Below are 27264 nucleotides of genomic sequence, written 5' to 3'. Positions count from 1 at the left end.
GATTCATCTCATCTATATTGTTAACTGTGTATAAGAAACTGTTCTGTGTTGTGTAATTCTAATTTGGTTTACAACATAATTCTTCTTCCTTGTTTAGGTGGCAAGTGGGATGATATTGGTCATGGCTTTCTTTCTCATCACCTATACCTTTCATTCAACCTGGGTGACCAGTGAGGCCTACTCTTCTCCCTCCATTGTGCTGTCTGCCCGTGGTGGGGATGGCAGTAGGATCATTTTTGATGACTTTCGAGAAGCATACTATTGGCTTCGTCACAATACGCCAGAGGTAAAGATTTGGGAGAAGTAGGGTTGTGGGGTAGGGGGGTGAGGGAGACATTTGATGTTATAGTGAATCATGTAGCTTTTAGATGGGTGGAAGGCTTGGAGAAGTTGGAATTGTACAACCCTGTGTTAAATGAGCCTTAAAGGTCAACCTTTGTTCAATGTAGGATTTCTTCTATAGAGACCTTTACTAGTAATTATCTACACTCACTTCTACCAGATGCCTTCCTACTACTTCTCTTGCATTTGATTTTTGGAGGCAGTGAGAAGCTTGTTATTTCCATTTTCTGTTCTTTCAGGATGCAAAGGTCATGTCGTGGTGGGATTATGGCTACCAGATTACAGCTATGGCGAATCGGACAATTTTAGTGGATAACAACACTTGGAATAATACCCATATTTCTCGAGTAGGGCAGGTAAGGTGACAGGATCATTTTAGCATTTGGCACACAGAGTGTAGTTGGAAGTATTTCTCCATGAGGGATCGTATGACCTGAAACTTTGCTCTGAGAAAATGTGCATGTATTTTTCTAGGCAATGGCATCCACAGAAGAAAAAGCCTATGAGATCATGAGGGAGCTTGATGTTAGCTATGTGCTGGTCATTTTTGGAGGCCTTACTGGGTATTCCTCTGATGGTAATGTACTTGATTCTGTTTCTAGCTACAGGGAATATTTTCTTAGGTGGGGGGAAGTTCCCAAGTATTTGCAACTTGAGGTTTGGTTATTTTGACTGTTTTGTGTGTCTGGCAACAAGCTGGAAGTAAATGTAAATAATTCTCATGTAGGTATGGCATGCTGTAATTGTCTAAAGACCTAGGAGTAGTTCCACAACCAGTAAATAAACCAAGAACATAAGGCTTCTGAAAATGAACTTAAGATTAGCATTTCTTAGTGGGTTTAAGCCCTAGAATCATCTCTCAGCTTAAAATGTTTTATATATATGTTATATATATGGTATAGATTGCCATGTTCCCATTATTAGTAAAACCATATTTTTAGAAAAATAATCCAAGTACAGTTCTCTGCCTTAAAAAAACTTTTAAAAAATGAAAGTAATACCTGTTTATACTTTAAAATGTTAAACACGTCTGAAGGTTTATAATAAAAATGAGTAGTCCTCTGCACCTAAAGCTAAATCCCCTTATAACATGAGTTCCCAGAGGCAATCATTCCTTCAGTTGTTTCTTCTAGTACTTATGTTTGTATTTCTAAATAATATGTATATTCTGCTATTCATTGATTATCATTTTAGATACACTGTATCAACTCCTTATAATAGATAAGGCATTTAGTTCTTTGTATCACTGCCTCCCCCCCTTTCCTCTTGCATCTTCTCAGTAGAGTTAATTTTTAAATTTTAAATTTTGGTTAAATCCAGATAAAGTGTTTTCAGAATCACGACTATGTAAATATTATTCACTGCTGAGTCAACCTGTGCACCATGGTTACATTCTTATCTAGAATAACTTTTGTTTTCCTGTAGTTAATAATTGCCTCATATTTCTATCTTAATTTTCTTTGAACGTATGGCTGCTTCTTAAAGATGTTCAAATTTCAAATTATCTCTGGCTTCTGATACAGACAGACTTAACATATCCACCTGGATAGCACATATAAAGTATAAGTATAAAGTATTAAGACTGTTTTCCATGTGTGTCTTGTACAAGCAGAGGAAGAATAATGATAGCAAGGATGTGTCCGCAGACTTGAACTTTCACAAGCAATTGCACCAGCACTATTTGGTTGTGTGTAATTGTTTATAGGTTTTCTCTTTCTAATAATAATAATATATCTAGATTCTACAGGAAAGTATTCGTGTATGTATGTATGTTTGCTCTATATATGTTTTCATATATATGAATGTGTGCATATATTTGCTGGAAAAGGATAGTTTGCTGGAATGTTAGCACTAACCACTGTTAAGTTACTACTTTCAACCTTTTATTGCCTGCTAAGGTAAATAGAAGTATATATATATACATATATATATATATATATGTGTGTGTGTATATATATATATATATTTTTTTTTTTTTTTTTTAAAGATTTTATTTTTCCTTTTTCTCCTGAAGCTGTCTGGTACATAGTTGTGTATTTTTTTCAGTTGGGTGTTCTTCTAGTTGTGGCATGTGGGATGCCGCCTCAGCATGGCCTGATGAGCAGTGCCATGTCCACACCCAGGATTCAAACTGGCGAAACCCTGGGCCGCTGAAGCAGAGCATGCGAACTCAACCACTCAGCCATGGGGCTGGCCCCATGGAAGTATATGTTTAATGCTGGCATAAAAATGAATGTCATTATTTGTAACATATAATTTTTTTGTGAAGTTAAGGAAATTAGCATGTGGAACACTTGACAAAGAACTTAGCGTGGGAGAAATAGTGCTAAGGTCAGGAAGCCTAGACTATACAGATTTTTAAAGTTAACGTTCTGCTAAAGTTTAACATTTTAAAAAAATGCAGATCTTGTAAGTGTATAGTTTGGTGAATTTTCACAAAGGGAACATATCTGTGTAACCAGCATCCAGATCAAGAAACAATGTTACTGGTCTCCTAGAATTCCTCCTCATATCTCTTACAGTATCTACCCACATCTCTCAAGGGTGACCTGTATCTTAGATTCCAATGCCATTTCTTTGTTTTTTAAATAGATTTATTGAAGCATAATTGACATACTGTATAATGCACATATTTAAAATCTGTAATTTGATGAGTTTTGACATATATATATACACATACCTGGGAGGTTTTGCATATTTTTGAACTTTATAAATGGAGTAGTACAGTATGTACTCTTGTTTCTGGCTCTTTTGATCAATATTACGTTTGCAAGGTTTATTCATGTTGCAAGTGGTTATAATTTCTTAATTCTTGTTCTTGTATAGTATTGTGTTGTGTGAATATAGCACAATGTGTGCATTTTAGTGTTGATGGATATTTGTGCTGTGTTTGCTTTGGGGCTGTCATGAATAACGCTGTTATGAACATTCTTGTGCATGTTTTCTGGCGAACATATGTACCCAAGAGTGGAAATGCTAGTTTAGAGGGGATGCATGTTGTTCAGCTTTAATAGGTACTGGCAAAGAGATTCCCAAAGAGGTGGTACCAATTTACGTTCCTACCAGCAGTGTCTGAAATTCTCAGTGGCTTTACATCCTTGCTTATGCTTGATATTACAAATCTTTTTCATTTGTGCATGTATATAGTGGTAATACAGACGTTTTAATGAAGACAGAGAAGCTGCTCCTTCATAATAAATTGGTCATGTAGGACTATAAAAATGTGAAAATCAGTGATTTTAGTTAGGTCAAATGGATGCTTAATTTGTGAGAATAATAGTTTTGATTTACATAAGGTTTACATACAGACAGACATAAGTTTACATAAAGAAATAACATAAGTTTACATAAAGAAAGACTCATTCGGAAAGAAAGCCTTAACAGAGAAAAGCTTTCTTTGGACATTATGCTATGAATTGTTGAAAGAAGGATGATTTGACAGTTACTCTGATCTATGTGTGGAAGCTAGACTTTTTTATTTTTTAATTTAATTTATTTTTTTGAGGAAGATTAGCTCTGAGCTAATTGCTGCCAATCCTCCTCTTTTTGCTGAGGAAGACTGGCCCTGAGCTAACATCTGTGCCCATCTTCCTCTACTTTATATAGGGAACGCCTACCACAGCATGGCTTGTCATGCGGTGCCATGTCCGCATCTGGGATCCGAACCAGCGAACCCCAGGCCACTGAAGCGGAATGTGTGCACTTAACTGCTGCACCACTGGGCTAGCCCCTAGACTTTTTTTTAAAAAAAGATAAGATTACTATTAAAAAACAGTTGAAACACTTATCTAAATTCATGAAAGCATGCATGTGAAAATCATGAAAGAAGACAGTATATACGATTTATTTTCTCATGTTGAATTTATTTCTCAAGCTCAAATTATTAGTTAGGCTTTATTAGAATTCTGAAAAATATGAGAGGTATTGTACAATGAAAAGGAGTGAACCCGAAGCCTAGAGATTATTATTATTATTGTTATTTAATCATGGTAACTTTCCAGCTGATGCCTTCTGTCAATGCTTTTTAACATTTTAAAATAGCTTCTCTCTCTCACTTTCAAAAATACACACAGACACATACACAAATATGTGCCAAAAACCAGTCATTGGTATTGCCTCAATTGCTGATCTCAACTCCCCCTACCCCAACTCATCTTCAGTCATCATTCTTGTTTTTACTGGATCTATTAAGAAAAATACCACATCTTACCGAGTTGCATATGTTAAATATGTACAGCTTTTTGTATGTTGATTATATTTCAATACAGTGGGTTTTTAAAAAACATCCTCATGACTTGGGCTCTGAAGACAATTCCAAATGAGAAATTCCAAAATATTTTGAGCATTTTTATGCTAAGTGGTACAGATTCCCAAAATAACACTTTCTAAAGGGATTAACAGGCGTTAGGGTATAAAAATTCTATGGTGTTTTTAAAAAGCTTCATTACTTCATGGTCACATCTCATGTTTCTTAAATGTTCTTAATTTAAACTTGGGCTATTAGTGTCATGAATAAGATTTTGCCCTTTTGCAAGTTATGTTTATTACATGTTACTCATTTTCTATTAAATGCTTACACAGATCTAAAATAAAATATTTAGATCTGATTGTAGTCTAGATTCTCTTATGTCAGAGTTTGATACAATACTTCCCTTCCTTAAATTTACCTTTTTTTGTAGACAACAGTATTGTTCAGCAATGGGCTGCCCTTCATGCAATTCCTGTTACTTTTCACTCTTCCATTCTTTTTTTCTTTTTGAAATTTTTAATAGAAAACAAACGAGAGATTTAAAATGTTTTCTCAGATATTACATTATATGGAAATTTTAAGATAAGGTGCGTATCATTGACTGCTGATCCAGTAGGCCAGGGGTCTGTTTATTAGATGACAGCCATGCCCATTCATTTGTGTATTATCTTTTTTCTCCCAGTTTTATTGAGATATAATTGATATATAACATTGTATAAATTTAAAGTGTACAACATAATGATTTGATATATGTATATAATGCGAAATGATTATCATGTTAACATCTATCACCTCACATAGTTACAAATTATTTTTTATTGTGATGAGAACGTTTAAGATCTCTCAGCAACTTTCACATATACATTACAGTATTGTTAACTCGAGTCACCATGTTGTACATTACATCCCCTGAACTTATTTATCTTATAACTTTTGACCACCTTCACTCAATTCCCCCAGCCTCTGGCAGCTGCAAATCTGATCTCTATTTCTATGAGTTTGCTTTTTTTAGACTCCACATAGAAGATCATACAGTATTCATCTTTTCTCCGACTTACTTAACTTAGCATAATGCCCTCAAGGTCCATCCATGTTGTTGGAAATGGTGAGATTTCAATCTTTCTTATGGCTTAGTGGTATTCCATTGCACAAGTATATAGATACATATCACAAATGGCAGAATTTCCTTCTTTATGGCTGAATAGTGTTCATATATATGTATATGTGTGTGTCACATTTTCTTTATCCATTTATCTGTTGATGGACATTTAGGTTGTTTAAATATCTTGGCTCTTATAAATAATGCAGTAATATGGGGGTGCAGATATCTCTTCGGGATAGTGATTTCATTTCCTTTAGATATATATCCAGAAGAGGAATTGCTGGATCATATGGTAGTTCTATTTTTAATTTTTTGAGGAACCTCCCTACTGTTTTCCATAGTGGCTACACCAGTTTACATTGTTTCCAACAGTGCACAAAGTTTCCCTTTTCTCCACATCCTCACCAGCACTTGTTATTTCTTGTTCTTTTGATAATAGCCATTCTAATAGGTGTGAAGTGATATCTCATTGTGGTTTTGATTTGCATTTCCCTACTGATTATTGATGTTGAACACCTTTTCATGTACCTGCTGGCCATTTCAATATCTTCTTTGGAAAAAATGTCTATTCAGGTCCTTTGCCCACTTTTTAAAATCTTTTTACTTTTTTTAAGATTTTATTTTTTTCCTTTTTCTCCCCAAAGCCCCCTGGTACATAGTTGTATATTCTTAGTTGTGGGTCCTTCTAGTTGTGGCATGTGGGATGTTGCCTCAGCATGGCTTGATGAGCAGTACCATGTCGCACCCAGGATTTGAACTGACGAAACACTGGGCCGCCTGCAGTGGAGTGCGCAAACTTAACCCCTTGGCCATGGGGCCGGCCCCTGCCCACTTTTTAATTGGATTATTTGTTTTTTGCTGTTGATTTGTATGAGTTTTTTAATATATTTTGGATATTAACCTCTTATCTGATACGTGGTTTGCAAATATTTTCCCCCATTCTGTAGGTTGCCTTTTCATTTTGTTGATTGATTGTTTTGCTGTGCACACTTCCCTTCTTAAAGCTTGTCAGGTTTTTGCTTCAGACATACCTGCTAGGAAACTATGATATCAGTCCTCTAAGATTGTTGAGGTGATGCCCTGGGGTTTTGTTTTTGGTTATGTTTGTGGCCCTGTGATCTAGGCAAGTCTTTGTACCTCAGTTTTTCCATTTGTATGATAGAGGTAAGAATGCAGACACTACTTGAGGATAGTATTATTTTTTATTGAATGCTTACTATGTGACAAGTGATGTATTAAATGCTTTATATGCTCTTACTCATAATATTATGGCATTCTTATTGTTATAGATACTGTGATTTTTCTGATTTGACAGATGAGGAGACTGAAGAACAGAAAGGTTAAGTAACTTACTTAAGGTCACCTGCTTGGAATTGGCAGTACTGGAGTTCAAATCTAGGCAATTTAGATCCAGAGTCTGTGTTCTTAACCACTGTGATAGCCCCTGGACCTCTTTGCAGCAGTGCAATAGAAATCTTTTTTTTTCTTATGCATCAATAATACTTTTTATACTAACCATCTATTTCCCTAAAGCCTGTGGAGGAGATACAGAGAGTGACATATTTTAAGAAAGGTAACCTGAGTGATGGTGGTATCATGATTTATAGAGCCTCGTAATGTGTTTGACATAGAAATGTTGACTTCTCAAGCATGTTCGTGTCTTTTCTACCTTTCTGATAAAGCTCCTTACATCCTAGGTCACTGCTGTCCAATAGAAATATAATGGGAGCTACATATGTCATTTTAAATGTTCTCTTAGCCACAGTAAAAAGAAACAGGAAGTAAATTTTAATAATTTTATTTAACTGAATATATCCAAAACATTGTTAACATGTAATCAAGATATTTGCCTACTTTTGTTTTGTTTTTGGATTAAGTCTTAGAAATCCAGTGTGTATTTTATGCTTACAGCACATCTTAATTTGGCCTAGCCACATTTCAAGTGTTAATAGCTACATGTTGCTAGTAGCTACTATATTGGACAGTTAACCATAGCTAATACTTGGGACTAATTTCAATTGTGACTTAAGTCTGGACCAATATCATAGGACTTGAGGAGTCTAATAATCTATAGAAAAAGGTGTATATTTTGAGGAAAAAAGTTTTGCCCACACATTGTCTTACCTATTTTTATGAATTAGAGTTAAATGGTTTATTTCCCATTATAAAACTATTTTGGAGAATTTCCTTAGAAATAGTGGCCTTTCATTAGGTGTTTTAGCTCTAGCAACCTTTGTGATACAGCAGTTCTCTTTTTTCTAGACATCAACAAGTTTCTGTGGATGGTCCGGATTGGAGGGAGCACAGACACAGGCAAACATATCAAAGAGCACGATTATTATACTCCAACTGGGGAATTCCGTGTGGATCGTGAGGGGTCTCCAGTGCTGCTCAACTGCCTTATGTACAAGATGTGTTACTACCGTTTTGGACAGGTCTACACAGAAGCCAGTGAGTGATGCATACGAACACTAGTGACAATAATAAGAACAGCGATAGCTAACACATAGAGTGTTTTCATGTGCCAGGCACTGCTCTAAGTGCTTTACATCTGTTAAGTTATTTCATCCTCACAGCAATCCAAAAGGTAGATACTAATGTTGTATCCATTTTATATAAGGAAATGGAGGTATAAATAGATTACTTAACTGCCCAAAGTCACATTACTAGTGGCAGAGTTGGTTTAAACTTAGGCAGTCTGGCTTAGATTCTGTGCTTTTACCCCTTACTTTTTATTGCCTCTTAATAAAAGGTATTGCAATGAAAAAAGGAATGAAGGGGGATAGAGTGAGATAAAGGTCTTCCCATTTCTTCAGGTAAATACATTGATAGTAGTTTGATTAGGTTAGGGCTTTCCTTCTGACTTCAATTTCTTGGTTTGGCACTAGGGACAATTTCTGAAGTGGATGCAGGCCTTTGACTTCTGCTAGGTTCTTCTCTGATCCATGGAAGGGTTACTAGTGTATCACAGAGGCCTCTGGGTGGCAATCCTCAGGAATAGAGGGTCTTGGAAGTCAGCCCCCTATCTCTTAAGAGAGATAACCTCCATGGACTCTGCCAAGCATCGTCTTGGAGAGGACTTCACTTAGGGTAACACTTGATTTGCCCTCACTACTTGGCCTCCTTTTCTGCAGGTCCTACTCTCTAAACAACTACAGGCTGAGGAGTAATGTTCAAATTAGTAGATGATTTACCAAATTGATTTACTGTTTCTTCAGGAAATCAACACTGTAGTAAGAAATGTGTCGCCTTTTTCATCCCTTTCTAGAGCGTCCACCAGGCTTTGACCGTGTCCGGAATGCAGAGATTGGAAATAAAGACTTTGAGCTTGATGTCCTGGAGGAAGCATATACCACAGAACATTGGCTAGTCAGGATATACAAGGTGAGCAGATGTTACACTAGAAAGCAGCTCTCACGTTTGCAGATTGGGTCTAGTGCTTAAAAATGGGCCACATATTTCTAAAATAGGAACACTTCTAATGTCTGAAAAGTAGCTTGCAACTCACTCAGAAGTTTACTATTTTTATTTTAGATTGTTTTTAGAGAGTAGACACCTCAGTCTGCTGTCTTTTTGGCAGTGGTTGCAGTGATATTTTTCCAGTTGGGGCTGGACTTGATCTGTTTTAGTGATTATCAGGCTTGGAGGGGGTAAAAAAGAAAAAGTGTGTATGTTTGTGTTTTTGAACTACATTTTCTTCTCTCCCACTGAAGAATTTATGGTATAGAAAGTCACATAGAAATGTGTCTTATCTCTTACGTAAGAAAAGATTGAGAACTCTTGATATATTTGGACAGTAGGTCATTTATACTACTCCTAACAGAGTTACTCCAAACGGCTAAGCAGAGAGTAGCTAGTCTCAGACCTGTGCTCATTTAGTCACAGAGCCAAACCAGGGAGCAGAATCCAACGTACTCCCTTCCTGTCTGGGTGAACCCAACTCAGTAGAAAAGCTCTCCTAAATTGACCTGATTGTAAATACTAAACTGGCATCTTTATATTGCAGGTAAAGGACCTGGATAATCGAGGCTTGTCAAGGACATAAATGTTACATCCAGCTCTGATATGCTTCGCACTGAATACGTCACATTTAGGATATGGAAGACGTTTTTTAAATATGCAGTTTATAAGAAAAGAGCACGATGGGATTAGAATTGTCTGAAAGTTTTGCCCTGGGCAGTATGGGCTGGGCCAAATGCAATGATTTTTATAATTCTGAGCAGGTTACCAAATCAAATGTCATGGCTTTACTTTGGTCAATTAAAGGGGGGAATTTTTTTAAAAATGTGCCTTATTTGTTTTGACCTATGACTGATTTGAGGAAGGCAAAAGTTTATGCTGGGCTGATAGGAGGACAGAAAGCAGACCTCATCATGTTCTTAGCTCCCTAAATGAGCCATGTAGCGGCATTCTGTCTTTCTCAGATCAGGGAAACTATCAAGGACTAGCTCAGATCTTACATATACAAATAATTTTGTCATTTCAAAAATTGCAGCACCTAGCACAATGCCTTGCACATAGTGGGTGCTCTATAAACTCTTTTTGAATGAATAAATGTTTGTGGGACCAGAGGAATGGATTTCTGGGCAGGAAAGGCAGCTTTGTTGACATTGTGTCTCTGTTCTCAACATCTCTTGTCCTTAGGGGCTCTTTGACTTTATGAGGGACAGAAGATTGCTAGCCAGACCTGATCTCAGCAGTTCTTTGGGACTAGCTAGGTTTTATTTTTTTTCTCTTTGAAGCAGGAATAAATCAAGTAAAACCAAAATAAGCAGTTTTGAAGACTCAGGGCAAACAGTGGAAGTATTGTTATCAATGGAGAGGGAGAAACTCCTTCAACATTATGTATAGAACTTGATGGTCAGTAGGTGTTTTTGAATCAGCTGAAATATAATCCTACATGTCTATTTGAAATCCAGCTTTTCAGTACTCTCACTTATCCATGATACAGTAAATGTCTCTTTGCTCATTTCCTTTAGCTTATGCACTAAAACTCTTGCGGTTATTTAAAGAGAGCTTCTTTCTCCTTTAGTCTTAGCCTATGTGTTGTTATTAAACACCACTAACAAGTTTGATGATCTGGTTTTGAAGCCCTTGCCAGACAAGCTACAAATTAGAAGAGGGATGAATTGCCATTAGCAGGTACCTAGAGAGCAGTGCTAGCCTAACTGCAGGGGAAGAGAAACTTTAAAAAAATTTTAACTCAAAACACTGTAGTCCCATCGATATTTAATGTCAATACAGACAGCTTTATGTTCAGTACAGTAGGACATTGTATGTATTTTACAACATAAAACAGATACCAGTGAGGTGGGGGGGTGTGTGTGTGTGTATGTATATATATATATGTAAACCTAAGTCATTAAAAACTATACAGGGTAACTGTTTAGTGTTACCTCTCTTTAAGAAACAGGAGCAATTACGTGGCTTTTAGATAAGTCAAAATGGTGCTCCTAAAGGGTATGCTCAGGAAAACTTGTGTACCCAGGAAATTTAGCCTTCCAAACCAAATTAAGTGCTTCAACTGTGGGTGAGATTTAGATTTGATGTAAGATTTGATTTACTGTATGTAAATACATTATTTGATTTATATACAGAATTCCTTCCTAGTGGAAGAAGTTATTCTGAGTTTTTTTGGTTTTTGTTTTTTTTAACCTATATGAATAATATCAGAGATGATTAGTGATCTTCCTCTATAGTATATACGGGATAACTCTTTAATTCATCACTATAGTTGTTTTTGCTCTTATGATTTTAATTTTGTTAGTTTCTAGGCTACATGAAGCTATCTTTTTAAAAAATTTACCTTTCTTTTTCATTGTTATAGTGCACTTAGTGTAAAAAAATGGAATAATTCTAAAAAAGCACCAACACTGTTTTCCACCCCCTAGAGGTAACCACTTGCAACTCAGCTGATTCTCATATTACTTACCTCCATATCATTAAATAATTTGCTTAATTTTGCTATGTGTTGGTTTTCAATTTAGGTATCATCAGTTGACTTTCTGATGTGGAAACTGAAGATTTAGCTCTTTTTCCCCATCCTGCTGTTCCCATGTGCACACTTATTCTTACCATCTTTATGGTTCTATTATAGTTATGATTTAGTTTTTACCTTATGGCTTTTCACAACTAGACCATGTGGTATACTGTTACTATTTTTTTTCTGCATAACATTTCTTTGGAGGGAATTTTTTCATTTGTTTTTTATACTTGTCACTAATTTCTTCCCAAACTTTCCTTCATTTGTGCCAACTAATCCTTTTACTATGTTCAAACTGATTAGATATTCATTCTTAGAGATGTCTTCTGTTCTGGTATGTTCCAATTTGGATTGGTTTACTCTAGATTTGCTATAAGCTTCTTGGGTTGGTGTATCCTTTTACTGTCATTTTGTGTGTGTTAATCTCCTGACTTCTTTCTTATCATCTCTACCTTCTTGAGAAACTGTGTGGGAGATAAATTTCTTGAGATCTTACATGTCTTTTGTCACGATTGATAAGTTGGCAAGGTAGAGTTCCAGATTGCGAATAACTTTTCCTTAGAATTATTTTAAAGGCATTGGCTCATTGTTTTCTGTCTTCTAAATGTTGAGAAATGCAGTGCTATTCTGATTCTTAATTTTTTGTTTTTGTGTCTATTCCCTCTCACTCCCACCCCAGACCTCTTAGGATCTTCTCTTTGTATGTAATGTTTTGAAATTTTCCTAATGATGTGTCTTGGAGTGGGTCATTCATTGTGCTGGGTACTTTAAACTTTATTTATTTACTTTTTTTGCTTCTAAGTATGGAAAGTCAAGTTCATCAGTTCTAGGAAGTTTTCTTTTTAAGATTTTTTATTTTTCCTTTTTCTCCCAAAGCCCCTGGTACATAGTTGTGTACTTTTAGTTGTGGGCCCTTCTAGTTGTGGCATGTAGGACGCCGCCTCAGCATGGCTTGATGAGCCGTGTCATGTCTGTGCCCAGAATTTGAACCAGCGAAACCCTGGGCTGCCGAAGCAGACCGCGTGAACTTAACCATTCGGCCACGGGGCCAGCCCCAAAGGAAGTTTTCTTGAGTAATTTGTGGATTCCCCCAACTCCCTTTCTTTTTCTGAAAAATAAGTTATTTGGATGTTGGATTTCCTGGCTTAGTCTTCCAATATTCTTATATTTACTCTTCTGTTTTCCATCTTTATTTTTCCTTCTGGGAGATTTCCTAAACTTTTTTTTCTAATGTATCTATTTAGTTTCCTTTTTTTCTGTCATATTTTTTAAATGTCCCAGATGTTTTTTGTTTGAATATTCCTTTGTTTTGAAATCTTTCATATTAAAGCCCTTTCCAGATTCTTAGTTGTTTGCTCTTATTAAAGAGTGGGACTATAAAAAGCTAATTGGAAGGTCTGTTTGGGGTGGGATGGGGCTTACTGAACATGGGCTTCACTATCCTGTGATCTGGGTGAGTTGTTATACTGGGAAATCCCTGATATTGGTATCTTTAGATCTTTTCTTTTATAGGATTTTATGGGATATAAGATTCCCTGGAGAAGGCTTGTATATCCTCTTAAAGATACAAGCCAGGCTGCCAGATTTCTGGGAATAAAGTGGGGAAAAAAGGCTTAGAGGTTCACCTTCCCATGCATAAACTTAAACTTGATCCCTTTGTTTTCAGCAACCTTTAACTGTGCCTGATGCTGTGCAGTTCAGAGCCTATGTATTTACCCTCTCAAGTCTTGTGTCAGTTTTGAGGAGGGGCAGTTCCTTGGGTCCACAGAGGAGGGAGGGGATCCACAGGTTTATTTGCTTCTTAGTCTTTCAACCTACCCTCTTTTTAGCCCCACCTTCACCTCCACGTTCAGTTACCTGGTGTCACTAATTCTACTGGAGCCTTTGGGAGTTCTGAGATGCAAATCAAGTTGCTTTTCTGCTTTCTCATTGCTGGCTTTAGGATTCATCTTTCATCTAAGTTAATTATCTTTCATCTAAAGACTTGCCACTTTCCAAAATTTTTTTTTCATACTCTATTCTTGTGGGTATTGCCTTTTAAAAATTTATTTTAAAATAGTAAGTTTTACTATTTTAATATTTACTATTAAGATTTACTATTTTAGTAACGTTTCAGAAAAGAACAGAGGCTACTGTGTGCATTCATTCTCTCATATGCTGTCTTTCACGGGTATTCTGCCTGAAATCTGTATACTAATATTTTTTCAGGCTAAGATACCTTAATTCCATCCAGACATATAGGAACAGTACAGATCCTCGTCTTTCTTCATATTCATTGTTTACAGCATACAGTGCAGAAACTAGAGAAAATGGAGTAAATGACCTGGAAAACTTGCTTTATTACATGAAACCTAAACTGTGATGTCATGGTTAAAAACTTGATAAGCATTTTGAAATGTTCTGGTCTTGTTTTTTTGTCCCTGAATTTGCTTGTTTAAAACAGATGTATGCATTTTTGTGTAACGTCTTTTGCACTTACTTTACTCTATTACTAGTATCACAGTCAAGAGCTAGTTATGCTTAATGTATGTGGCAGACATACTTCAACTGGAGAATTGGATGGAGATGATCTTGCCTGCATCTTGAGTTCAGAGTCTAGTTTACTGTGAAGGGGGCATACCTATTTTAGTTCTTCCACATTATTTTGTGCTCAGGCACGTCCCTTTCCCCTGAATTTACTTTCCCATTTAAACTGGTTGCTTTTAAAATTTGCACTGTAAAACGAGGCGAAACGGCCTTTTTGCTTATACCTGCCTGTTTCCTACACATTAAGAATGACAAAGCGGGTAAAACTACGCTATGCAGGTACTCTTCCTTTACAAAGGCTGGGCTAAGGTATTTTTTCGGAGCCAGTTCAGACGAGACAGGAATTGGTTACCCTGGCATTACCTCAAACTACAAATGAGTAGCTTTCTTCATCCGGACGCCTTCCCACCCTCATTACTCTGGCCAGGCTTTTTTGATGCTTCTCGCTCCCACCACAAAGTTCCTTTCGTTCTTCACAGGATCAGTTACAACAGGCGTCCAACGTTCTCGGCTCTAGTTTTATCTGTAACGCACGTTAAAGTTACAGAGGTAGCATTTACTGGATGTGAGCCTCACAATCCTGCCGGGCAGCCGGGCGGGGTGTTCGGAGGTGCCCCGCTGGTCGGTGCAGGCACGGATCCGTCCCGCCCGCCAGGTGCGGAGCGGCGGGGCGCGCGCGCGAGGACGGCGCGGCCGGATGTGCGAGGGCTCCTTGGAGGCGGCTTCGGCTCCAGGAGCGCGAGGACCGCCCGGCCGAGGGTGCCGCCCTGGAGACCATTTCGTGTCTGGGCCCAGAGATCATTGGTAACGATGCGGTGGGCTGTTCTCCAAAGTAACCCAGGCTCGGCCGGCTTAAGCCTCGGGGTGAACGTCTCTGCGCCAGCCGCCAGGAGCCGCCAATTTTCAGAGCAGCGAGCAGGGGAACGCACGCTGTCCTACTTTACGGCAACGGTGCGCGAGTTTGCGACAGTGTGACGCGAGCAAGTTTTGGCGGGAAAAGCGCCGCATTTGGATTCCTGTGGTGGTAGGCAAAGGACGGCCTGGTGAGGAGGGGCGGTCGGTAGGGTGGGTAAGGGATCTGGAGAAGGAGTTCGGGGTCCACATTAGTTAGGAGGGGCACAGCGAGAGGATGTTACCGGGGACGAGCGAAGGGGATCGGCGAGGCTCCCACGGAGGGTGGTTTCGGAGGGCCAAGGAATACCTGGGGGACCCCGTTGTAGAGGGACTGGAGAGACCAGCTCTCTGCTGGCTGAGGACCCCAGAGGTTTGGGCCCCGGCCGTCGGTGTGCCACCCAGCCCTTCCTTCCGCTTCTTGGGGCAGTTTGGCCCCGCCCCGTCTCCTCCTGGCCTTTGGGACGAGGTGGGGTGGGCCTTGGAACTGAGCGGGCGGGGAGGAGGGGCTGCAGTGGTCGTAGTTATTCCGCCCCCACTAGCCCGCATCCTCTTACTCTCTTACCCAAACCCCACCTCTTTCATCCCCCTTCTTCAGTTATCCACCATGACACATTTGTCCCCCACTCCTCAACACAGCTATGGAATTTCCTCTGAGCCTGAGCAAGGCAGAGCGTCAGCCTTCGGGTTGTGTGGGAATGGAGATTGTGATTCACACAACAAAATGCCAGAATTTAGAATACTTGCTTGCTTGTGGTTTAAAGTCTTGGGTAAAATATGGATGGGGTGTAAGGGGGAACCAAGAGCTGTTATTTATATTGAGCAATAGGGCAAGAGGCAGAGCCCAGTGGCTTGACATGATTGGAGCTTATACTCATCCCCGTCTTTTCTGGGTTCCCGCCTTTTACAGCCGTGGCGCGTAGTGGAGTCATGGCAGTGCCCTTTGTGGAAGACTGGGACTTGGTGCAAACCCTGGGAGAAGGTGCCTATGGAGAGTGAGTCCGAGTCCGCTTACCTTGCCTTCACCCTTGTTTAGTTTTCTGTCTGTTGTTTTTGTTTTAAGTACATATTCGCCGTTTTGGAGTCGTTTATTTTAATTCAGTGGTGCCTTAGAGAACAGATATTTGGATTAGAAATCCAAGACTTCTGGGAACTGAAGCTATGCAATCTTTTGTAAGGATTAATTTGTTTCTTCCTTTTTTTAACGTTCTTTGTAAAGAGCTGAAAGAGACTTCTAAAGTCAGTTTCTCCTTCCACTATTCGTTGGGGTTTAAGCGTAGTGGTGAAATGAGCAAATGAATAGACTCTGGAGTCAGACTAGTTTCAGACCCTCACTCTATCACGTACTGGTCATTGTTTTGTGTTCTGAGGCAAACTTCTTAATGTGGTTGTGTGCCTCTGTTTCCCCAGCTGTAAGATGGCAATAATGATACCTACCCCATAGGTGCTTAGAACAGTTACCACAAGAGTACATAGTATCGGATTAATGTATGTTAGGTAATGTTATTAAAATTAAATGAACAGAGCATGTGTATATGTGATGTGGCCTAGACTTGCTGTTATTCCATTTAAGTTTATTTTATCAAGCGTTTATTAAATGACTTTTGGATGTACAGCACCATGACTTCTTTAGGGCATCAGCTGTCATACTTCACATTTCAGAAAGGAGTAGTATCTGTTGAGAACATGGCAGAAACCCCTTCCTTGGTTTCTCCTTGGTGGGGAAAGTAATAAAGGTGAAATAGTTGGATGAGTCGTGTTTAATCTTTTGAAGTTTTAAAAGAAATAGAATTCAAATGTCTTCCTTTTCCTTTTTAGAGTTCAACTTGCTGTGAATAGAAGAACTGAAGAAGCAGTTGCAGTGAAGATTGTAGACATGAAGCGTGCCATAGACTGTCCAGAAAATATTAAGAAAGAGATCTGTATCAATAAAATGTTAAATCATGAGAATGTAGTGAAATTCTATGGTCACAGGAGAGAAGGCAATATTCAGTATCTATTTCTGGAGTACTGTAGTGGCGGAGAACTTTTTGATAGAATAGGTATGGAAAAGATGTAAGATAATTCTACAAAATGAGTTTCTTAATATGTTTTTGAATCTTGGGTCCTTGTCCAGTTGCTTATGCAATAATGAAAATGGAGTAGATCTTGTTTTTGCAATTTATATTAACACATGAAAGCATATATTAGAGTCAACAAACTTTTTTCCCAAGTTGTATGTGTGATTTTGGTTGAGATTGCTGTTTTGTGGAGTTTAAGAATGATAAACTAATTTCATGGTGAAGTATTATAATTGCAATGTATTGTTTGCCTATATAATTTTTTTCTTTGTAGACATTTCTAGTTACATGAAATCATTGCATACATTTACAGACCCAAAATACTAGCATGTTACTATATTTCTTCTTTGTTTAAATGAAATAATTGAGAATTTTCTAGGATTGCCTTATATATATTCAGTAATTTCCATGTTTGCTACCTAAATGTTCTATGTAGATTCAAAGGCTTGATATTAAAGAATGCTGAGAAATACATAAAATATGTTCTGTGAATCTAAATTTATTATTTAAAGCTACTGTATTAAAAGTTAAAAACTGATTATTAGAATCTCCAGTATATATCTCAGGAGAGAGTTGAGTGTAAAATCAAGTTAATGAGGAAGATAAAAATATAAAAAGATAACTGACAGTGGAACATTTCTTAATAAAACTGTATTTCCTGAAGGAACTTCACAGGCATTCACAGCTTTGTATTGTAAGAGATTATGTGAAGTTTAAATCTGTTGTTAAGTGTTTAGTGGAATTAGCTTAGATTTCCCCAGGCTTACACTTTGGCATTTACATTTCAGAGGTAGGAAAAATATTGTCAGCATTTAGAAGAAATTAGGGGAGAATTCAAAGGATACCATATGGATCATGTTTAGTGGAAGATGAGCAGGGGCTTTCAAGATATGGCTTGCATTCTTGATTTGGATGATCGTTTGTTATTTTTCTCTGTAATTTTTCTGTGATGTTAATTTATTTTCACCATGAACAGATGGGGAAATGTGAGCTATTAAGTACTGTATGAATTAGTGAACTCCAGAGTCTTTAATTGTTAGCATAAGATTCTGTGTGCTAAAGTACAATCACAAATGTCTAACCTTAGAGTTATGAGACTATGTGGTTGACGTCTGTTTATACTTACCTGGTAAACTAACTTTCATAAATAATTCTTATAGAGCCAGACATAGGCATGCCTGAACAAGATGCTCAGAGGTTCTTCCATCAACTCATGGCAGGGGTGGTAGGTGCAATTGTCTCTTTTCCTTTTACTTAAAATTAACGTGACAAATAAGTTACTGAATTTTGGTTATGTTTCCCTCTTAGGTTTATCTGCATGGTATTGGAATAACTCATAGGGATATTAAGCCAGAAAATCTCCTATTGGATGAAAGGGGTAAGGTTAACATTTTGTCACTGCTGCCTAAATTATTTTAATATAGCTATACAAGGCAGGATCAAGGCTTTTGCTTTACTGAAATTTCAGGGCAAAAAATCTGAAGAAAAGTCTAAGAAATTTGGGAGACTTGGTCTGTTTGGACTTCACAAGTCCTTCATGATAGTTGTGGATAAGATAGAGAAATCTGACCTAGACGCAAGGGTAGCTCACTGGGTGAATAACTGTATGAATAAGCTTCAGCAACTCTTTAATGAATTAATAAAAGGAAGTTTCTATTGCAATACCCTGGACCTTAGCTTTGTCCTTCTGTTTGTTCTTTTTAATCTAAGATTTGGATGTAAGGAGTTTGGATATATTTTAGGGATGTCATAAAAGCTGAGAGTAATGGATAGTGAGAGTGTTAGCTTATAGAATCAGGATCAAAAAAGATGACAGAAATGTTAGCTGCAAGAGGCAGTGACTTTTGTCTCCTTTGTTTAATGCTCTGTTTAATGCGTTAGAATAGTGCCTGGCAAATTGTAGGCGTTCAAAAATATTGAATGAATGGTTTTAGCAGAGCAGAGAGGTGGGTCAGATTTAACAAGTTGTTTTCCAATAGGGAAAAATCTAAAGTCCAGTATTTGAATTGAAAACACTAACCAAATAAGTACAGTTGAATGGCATATCTTTGGTAGCAAAGCAGGTTAAAAAAGACTTTTTCTAGGCAGCAAACTTCATGTTAGTCACCATTGTGATTTGGTCATTAGGAAACTAAGGTGACATTATTGAGAATGAGTAAGGTAGTAGTTCAACACTACTTTGGTGAGACCATGCCGGAAATAATGGGTGTCCTGGGACAATACTGTAAAAGACACGTACGTAGACCACTGAAGTACTTTCATAGGAGACTGACTAGAATGATGGAAGAAACACAAGCTGTGTAAAATAAGGAATAATTGAAGGAACTCAGGGGAAACTTGCTACCTTAAATACTGTTCTTCAGAACGTGGGTGAAAACTTCACGGAAGCACTTTGGATTAGTACAAGGATGACGCCATGAATGGATCTGTCCAGAAGCTGAATAGGTTGCTTTGGGATGTAGTGAGTTTATAACATGAGAATCAGACATTGGATTATTAATTGTTAGTTATATTGAAAAGGGAATGTAAACATTGCTTGGCTAGTTGGACCTAAGTACTTTTAAGATTTTGTCCCACCCTGAGGTTTAGTGTTTCTGGTTACTGTTCATGACAAGTAACAGTATACTTTCTTATCAGCCTCCTAACCTCTTCCTGAACTCTATAATTCACCTTCATACAGGAGAATAAATTAAGAAAAGCCAGTTTATTTAATGAATAATGGAGATGTGAGTATGTAATAATATCTGGAATATGAAAACTTTGTTCCCAAACTAAAAGTATTGGTTTTTTTCTCTTTATAAAGATAAAAGATATCCATGACTTAAGAGCAAAAGTATAAAGAAGAAAGTAAAAAATCACCAGAAAATCACCAGTCAGTTATAATCACTGTTCATTTTTTGGTGAATATATTTTAGATACCCTTTTATTAACCCATCTACTAACCTAGGTACCTAAGATCCTCCCTTGGTTATTTAGCCTACTGCAAGTTGTTTCATAGGCCACATGGCAAAATTTTAGATATTCAGAAAATTTGTGTGGGGAAAAAGGAACTGTAGAATGGTCTGTTGATGAATCCTGAGAAATTAGAGCACAGCTGGCAGTATTCCTTTTTCTTCCTTTTTTTTTCTTTAAGGAAGATTAGCCCTGAGCTAACATCTGCCAATCCTCCTCTTTTTGCTGAGGAAGACTGGCCCTGAGCTAACATCTCTGCCCATCTTCCTCTACTTTATACGTGGGACGCTTACCGCAGCATGGCTTGCCAAGCGGTGCCATGTCTGCACCCAGGATCCGAACCGGCGAACCCCAGGCCACAGAAGCGGAACGTGCACACTTAACTGCTGCGCCACCGGGCTGGCCCTTACTTCCATTTTTTATTCTATTTCTATTACTTTTTGAATGCTAATAGCCTTGATGGTATTATAGTCAATTCTTCCCCTTCCTCATCTACAAAATAAGTCTTTTTTTGATTAAATGCAGGCTTCAAGCTACGTAAAACCCTCTGGGAAAGAGGGATTGAGTGTGTCTCTAAGTATGAGAGGCAGTACAGCATAGTATTAAGAGCGTGAGCGTGATAGTCCTTTGAACCTAGGTTTAATTTACGTCACCTTGTAATAGGTATATGGCCTTGGGATAAGTTGTTTAACTTCTCTCTGCCTCACTTTCTTCATCTATAAAATGGGGACAGTAAGAGAATCTACTTGGATTATGAGATATGATACATCTCTTCTTTATCCTCACGACTCAAGTAGAGATATATATAAAACATAATGTAAGTTAGATCATAGAATATATGCTTTTTTCTTATGTGTATGTGGACTTTACTTTTTGCCCTTTTACATTGTATTTGTATAGCATAAAAACCTTTACTTTTATTTAAAACTTAAAAAAAATTCAGGCACACAAAATCTGTGTAAAATATATAATACATAATATAATAAATTAAAATATAATAAACAACTGTGTACCCATCTGGCTTAAAAAAGAAAACATTATATATATAACAGTGGTGTTCATAATAGCAAAAGACTGGAAACAACTCAAATGTCTGTCAACAACAGAACAGATAAATTATGAAATGGATGATTTATAGCTACAAGTAATGACGTGGATGCATTTCAGAAATATAATGATATAAAGCAAAAAAGGAAAGATGCAGAAGTTCATACAAGTATGATTCTATTTTTGTGAAGTTAAAAATATGTAAAATAAAATATATTGTTTAGAGATACAAATGTGGAAAAAAACTCCAAGGAAAAGAAAGGGCATAATAAAACAAAAAATCAGAATAGTGGTTACTTCTAAGAAAGTAGGGAAGGGAGTATATTTAGGGAAGTATTTACAGGGGATTTCAAAGGAAATAGAATGTTCTTAAACTGGGTGTTGGGTTAGTGGATGTTTGTTAAATTATTCTTCATATCCTGCCTATTATATAAATATCCTATTTTTCTATTCAATATCTTTTCAAAGAAGAAAAAAATCTTCTTTTCAAAAAAGAGAACATATATTCTATTTTCTTCAGAAAAGAAAGCAGTATAGTTGAAGTCCTCCTGTGTATTCCTTCACAATTGTATTCCCCTTTCTTTTTCTCAGAGGTACCCACACTCCTCAATTTAGAATTTTTTATATGCAGTTCTTTAAACAACAAAATCCAAGGAATATTATGGTCATCCACCAGTAGTTTTAGTGATTACTACTTATAAGTGACTTGGAACTCTTAATCTCAGTGGTTTGTCAAGATGTGTCATATAGCTATTAAAAGGATATTTATAGTAGCTACCTCCCAAGTCAAATACAGGTAAATATCACCAGTGGCTTACATATTATATTGTGTGGATACACTTGACTTTTAAAGAATCAGTCCCCTATTTTGAGACATTTAAGTTGTTTCTAGCTTAAAAAAAATACAACAGTGATAACTGTTCTATAAATTTGTGCACAGGCCCATATAAAAATAGTCATGTTATAATGAATATTTGCATGGCACTTGCCTTTTTTTTTCACTTATAACCTATTCCATGTCAGTACATATAGATGCATCTTTTTTTTTTTTTTAACAGCAACCTACATAGTTTTCATTATGTACATGTGTTGTAAGAGTTCTTTGTTGATGGACATTTAAGCAATTTTCAAATAATATTGCCATGAGTATCCTTATGTTGTGAATTTTAGGGAGTATTTCTGTGGATATGGTCCTAGAAGTGGGAATTGCTAGTTCAAAGAGTGTGACTATTTCAATTTTTGACATCTTTTGCCAGATTACCCTCTAAAAAGGTTGTACCAGTTGACATCTTGATAATAGAGGGTCTTCCCTAACTCTTAAGACTAGGTTAGGTTCCCTTGCCAAAAGATCTTGTCATGTTCTATATTTTCATAACCTTCACAACAGTTGTCTACTGTTAGACTTCTGCAGTAATTTATCTACCTATGTTGGCTAGCACAGTGTCACCCAGTTGCAGTAGTTATTCACTAAATATAAGAAAGTTCTGCCTGCAGTTTGTGTGTGTTGAAGATGGGAAGTTAGGGTGGAAATTTGCTCTTCTGGTTTGTTTTTTGTGCAGAGTTCTTCCCCCTTTTTTAAACTTAGCCACTTTGACAAGAAGTTCTGGTGGTTTGTGGATCTTTAGTTTAGGTGTATCTTTACATATTTTCTTCCTGCCAACTGAGTTTGTTTGCCTCTGAGAAAGTTGTGCCTAGTATATTATTGATGTTTCCTTTCTGCCCTCTGCTCAGTCTGAAGAAGGAGTTAGCTCTGCTTTCAGCCTAAGTCTGGAGCGCCCTTTTTGAGAAGGGCAGCCCCTTTTGACTCCAGTATCTTTCTGTAACCTGGGCCAAATTGTTTTGTGTATTAATGCTATTTCTCTTAAATTAATAGAAGCAATGAGGCCTTTTTCCAGTTATGGCTAGATGATGATGTCTTTTATTTCTTCTTTTTTTAAATTTCTTTTTGATCATTTTATGGTAGAGAAGTTCTACAAATCTTAAGTAACACCAGGGGTTTTCTAATAAAACTTAATTCCTTTAGTTATATCTATTTACAAAACATTTTTATCTAGTGCCGTTCTTTTTTCCTTTGGTTTAGATAACCTCAAAATCTCTGACTTTGGCTTGGCGACAGTGTTTCGGCATAATAATCGTGAACGTTTATTGAACAAGATGTGTGGTACTTTACCTTATGTTGCTCCAGAACTCCTAAAGAGAAAAGAATTTCATGCAGAACCAGTTGATGTTTGGTCCTGTGGAATAGTACTTACTGCAATGTTGGCTGGAGGTAAGAACTATTAAATCATGATAAAACTCCTGTCCTATGGAAAGCCAGATTTGTTAGACCAAAATAAATGAAATAAACCAAGGGAATCCATATTTATATGATAGTATTTTGATAGTAACTTATTTATAAGTTGGAATTTTTAATCCCAAACGTTTTTAAAAATCAGGTATGTATAGCTAATAAATGAAATATCTCAATAGCTATCTCTTTTATGATTCATGTGAATACTTTTGGAAAGAGTAGGGCAGGAAGTGGTTCATCCATCTTTGAAGTGCCTCTAAAATTTTTCTGAGTTGCATTCTTAGTTTGAAAACCATATTGAATTAATTTGGAGGGAACTTTTAATGGATTTGTATAATTGATTATTATCCCTTAAAATCTTTACTGTATAATATTGTGAACACTCAGATATTGGGGACTTAACTTCTTTCTTAGAATTGCCGTGGGACCAGCCCAGTGACAGTTGTCAGGAATATTCTGATTGGAAAGAAAAAAAAACATACCTCAACCCTTGGAAAAAAATTGATTCTGCTCCTCTAGGTAACTTGTTTATCTTGATTGAAAGTACTGATTTCTTGGGTAATGAAGCCTAATGCTGTTTGAATTTTTCTCTTACTTTTTTTTCTTTTTAATTTTGAAACAATCGTGTAAATAATCCATGATCCTTTCAGATAAATTAGAACATAATAATAAAAATTTTTTTTAAACCAACCCTATAAGCCTAGCACTCAGAAACAGCTTCTTTTAGTATTTTGATATGTGCTTCTACACTTTGTTGTAAAAACATTTAATATATGTTTCTTATATATGTATATTAGTTATAAGTTTGTGTTTTTATAAAAAATGAGATCACACTACACATGCTGTTTTATAACCTGTTTTTTGTGTGTTAATGCTTTGTGGTCGTTTTCCATGACTGTAACTGCAGGTCTACATCATTGTTTTTAAAAGCTGTGATGGTATTCTGCTATGTGGATATGCCTCACTATACTTATCCCATTCACTTTGTTAGAGATTTAGATTTTTTCTAATTTTTCACTGTTATAAAAGAGATAATGGTGATCATCCAAGTAATGTACATACCTTTAAATTATTTAATTAAAAAAAATCCCCAGAAGTGGAACTACAGGGTGAAGGATGTATGTAGTTTTTAATTGTTATGATTCACTTGCCAAATTGCTTCTCGAAAGTCTATACCATTTCATCACCATCTCATTGGTTTATATTTTTTTAAAAATATTTGACTAGTCTAATAGGCCTTTAAAAAATACACTTGCTATTTCTTATTTTTATTTTAAATTTAGTACCAATGAGGTTGTATATCCAGTATATATTTATTAGCTTTTTGTCTTATTTTTGTGGATTGTCTATTTTGCTCACTTTTTGTAGGGAAGTTTTATTACTTTATGAGGTTTTTTTTTTAAAACATTAATGTCATCAGATCTTTACATTTGTGACAAATATTTTTCACAATTTGTTATGTATTTTTATTTTGTTTATGCTATTTTGATATGAAGAAGTTTTATATTTTTATTTATTCAAATCTATTATCTTGTCCTTTGTGGTCTCTGATTATATTTTCATGTTTGGAAAGGTCTTTTGTATTCCTAACATTAGAAAAAAATTCCCTATGTTTACATGGCTCCATTTTTTCATTTAAATCTTTGGTCCGTTAGAAAATGGTTTGGTGCTGGGAGATGTATGCATTTTTTATCAAGATAATTAAGATACCTTAGGATGATGGTTGCTTGTATTGCTATCTCCTAAAGAGTTTTTGGAAAGTAGATTTTCCTTGTAAAACTGTGTGAATGAGGATTTAATGTGACATATTGGAACAATGAGTTTGGTATTGAAAATGGATAGGAAGGTTTTGTATTTTTTGTTAATGTTGTCACATAGGGAGAAACATTTCCACCTGGCTCTTGTTCTTATTTGAAACAACTAAGAATCAGATCTGGGAAGAATATTCTAAGATACAGACAGTAGAAAAGGAAAACTGCATGAAAGTAAAGCAATAAATTAGTAGCTTTATTCTTTCTCTTCCCCAGAAATAATATTTGCTTGTAAAGAGATGAGTAGAGAATGTGTTCTGTATCACAGGCTGTGGGCTTTTCTAATGTGCATGACTCTTTTGTAAATGTTGTCTTAATGTTTTGTTTTCAGCTTTACTGCATAAAATCCTAGTTGAGAATCCATCAGTAAGGATTACCATCCCAGACATCAAAAAAGATAGATGGTACAACAAACCACTCAAGAAAGGTAATATCCTTGAAATGCAAGTATTTTTTCTGTGAAAGAAAAGGTACTTGCAACGTCAGTATTACAAGTCAAGAGTACAAGATAGGTCTCTGTCCTCGTGGAGATTAGAATGACTAATATCAAAGACAAATATAAAAATAATTGTATGTTTATTAATAATTATAAAGTGGGAAATCAGGGTACTATAGTTAAGAGTTTAACCAAGTCTGAAGTGACAGAGAAAGCTTGTCTTCCTGAGGAAATCCCATTAAATCTAAGATTTGAAGATTAAAGGAGAGCTAGCCAGTTGAGTACTAACAAGATGAGTAGCAGACTCTGAACAGAGGAAGCAGCATTTGGAATGTCTTGGAGTTTAGAAAGTGGTGCATTTGAGGAACTTGAAAGAAGGCCAGTATGGTGTGGACCACGTCTGGCTTGTTCATTGTGTCATCAGTGGTTAGCACAGTGTGTGGTACATCATAGGCACTCAGTAAATGTTTGTTGAGTAAATGAGTGACTAGAGAAGGGAGAGAGGTTTGAGGTGAGGCCAGAGAGGTAGTTAGTGACCAAGCTGTGGAGGGGGACCTTATAAGCCATGTTAAGGATTTTGGGCTTTATAACTTAAGGCCACTGGAGAAACCTTTAAGCAAGGAAATGACATGATCATATATTTGGTTTTAAAAGATCTTTCTGGCTACTTGTAAAAAAATTGTTGTTGATCCTAGATGTGAGAAGGTGGTAACCTGGACCAGGTTGGTGACTGGATTGGAAAGGAGATATATTCCAAAGAGATTTAAGAACTAGAAATGATAGGACTGGTGATTGTTTATATGTGGAAGATGAAGGAGAATGAGGAATCAATGATGACTCCTTTCTGGTTTGAACAACTATATAAATGGTGATACCATTTATTGGGATGTAACTCAGGAGGAAAAACAGATTTTGGGGAAAATTTTATTTGATTCTGGACGTGTTGAATTTGAGAAGTTAAGTAAAACTGTCCAATGGGGAGTGTGTATGTGTGTGTGTGAGGCTTGAGATGTCGATTTAGGTGTTTTCTGCAAATGGATGCTAATGTAAACAATGGTCGTAGATGAAATTGAGCGTATGAAATTTTAAGGAATACCAACATTTAAGTGGTAGGTGGGGGCCAGGGAAACAGAAAAGTAACCAGAGAGATGGGAGAAAGATCAGAGAATGTGGAGTATTGAGGCTAAGAGAAGAAAATGCATGACAGTGGCAGATACTGTTAAGTGAATTAATAACATGAAGCCTAAAAATTTATCCAGTGGATTCCGTGATATGGCACTTATTCATGATCTTGGGAGGAACAGTTTTGGTGGAGAGTTGGGAATAAATTCTAGAGTACAGTGATTGTAGTCTAAAAGAGAGGTGAAGAAGCAAAGTATACACAGCTCATTGAAGAAGTTTGGCTGTGAATGGGAGGAGAGGACAATAGCTGGAGATGAATGAGGAATTTTTAACTCTTCTCTGAATGTTTCTTTTACTTTTCACCTTGTTCTAATTGAAATCCAGCTCTCCCCTGAGGACACTGCTTCCTCTTAAGCGGTAGATGTTTTCTTTCCCACACCCTTGTACCTTTGA

General features: G+C 36.7%; 2 protein-coding genes across 7 annotated transcripts in view; both read left to right on the top strand.

The window, feature by feature from the left end:
* The window catches only part of STT3A (STT3 oligosaccharyltransferase complex catalytic subunit A), a 28051-nt gene extending 15565 nt beyond the window's left edge, over positions 1–12486 (top strand). For all 4 annotated transcript variants that reach the window (XM_014848589.3, XM_070489987.1, XM_070489988.1 and 1 more), the window contains 6 exons: positions 98–286; positions 582–698; positions 817–919; positions 7956–8144; positions 8962–9077; positions 9700–12486. In XM_014848589.3, the coding sequence (XP_014704075.1) occupies positions 98–286; positions 582–698; positions 817–919; positions 7956–8144; positions 8962–9077; positions 9700–9738 (753 nt within the window). In that variant the 3' untranslated portion in view covers positions 9739–12486. The remainder of the gene's footprint in view (positions 1–97; positions 287–581; positions 699–816; positions 920–7955; positions 8145–8961; positions 9078–9699) is intronic.
* A 2373-nt stretch (positions 12487–14859) lies between these two features.
* The window catches only part of CHEK1 (checkpoint kinase 1), a 31140-nt gene continuing 18735 nt past the window's right edge, over positions 14860–27264 (top strand). The window contains exons 1-8 of one of the 3 annotated variants that reach the window (XM_014848593.3): positions 14860–15226; positions 16004–16088; positions 16912–17135; positions 18314–18378; positions 18462–18531; positions 23233–23421; positions 23857–23961; positions 25585–25680. In XM_014848593.3, the coding sequence (XP_014704079.1) occupies positions 16024–16088; positions 16912–17135; positions 18314–18378; positions 18462–18531; positions 23233–23421; positions 23857–23961; positions 25585–25680 (814 nt within the window). In that variant the 5' untranslated portion in view covers positions 14860–15226; positions 16004–16023. Of the gene's footprint in view, positions 15246–16003; positions 16089–16911; positions 17136–18313; positions 18379–18461; positions 18532–23232; positions 23422–23856; positions 23962–25584; positions 25681–27264 lie in introns of all 3 variants that reach the window. The other 2 variants (XM_014848592.3, XM_044753545.2) reach the window with 2 other exon arrangements.

Source organism: Equus asinus, chromosome 20, assembly GCF_041296235.1.
Source record: "Equus asinus isolate D_3611 breed Donkey chromosome 20, EquAss-T2T_v2, whole genome shotgun sequence".
NCBI classification, from domain to species: Eukaryota; Metazoa; Chordata; class Mammalia; order Perissodactyla; family Equidae; genus Equus; species Equus asinus.
Note: the sequence above shows the minus strand (reverse complement) of the source record. Positions and strands in the feature narration are given on the sequence as shown.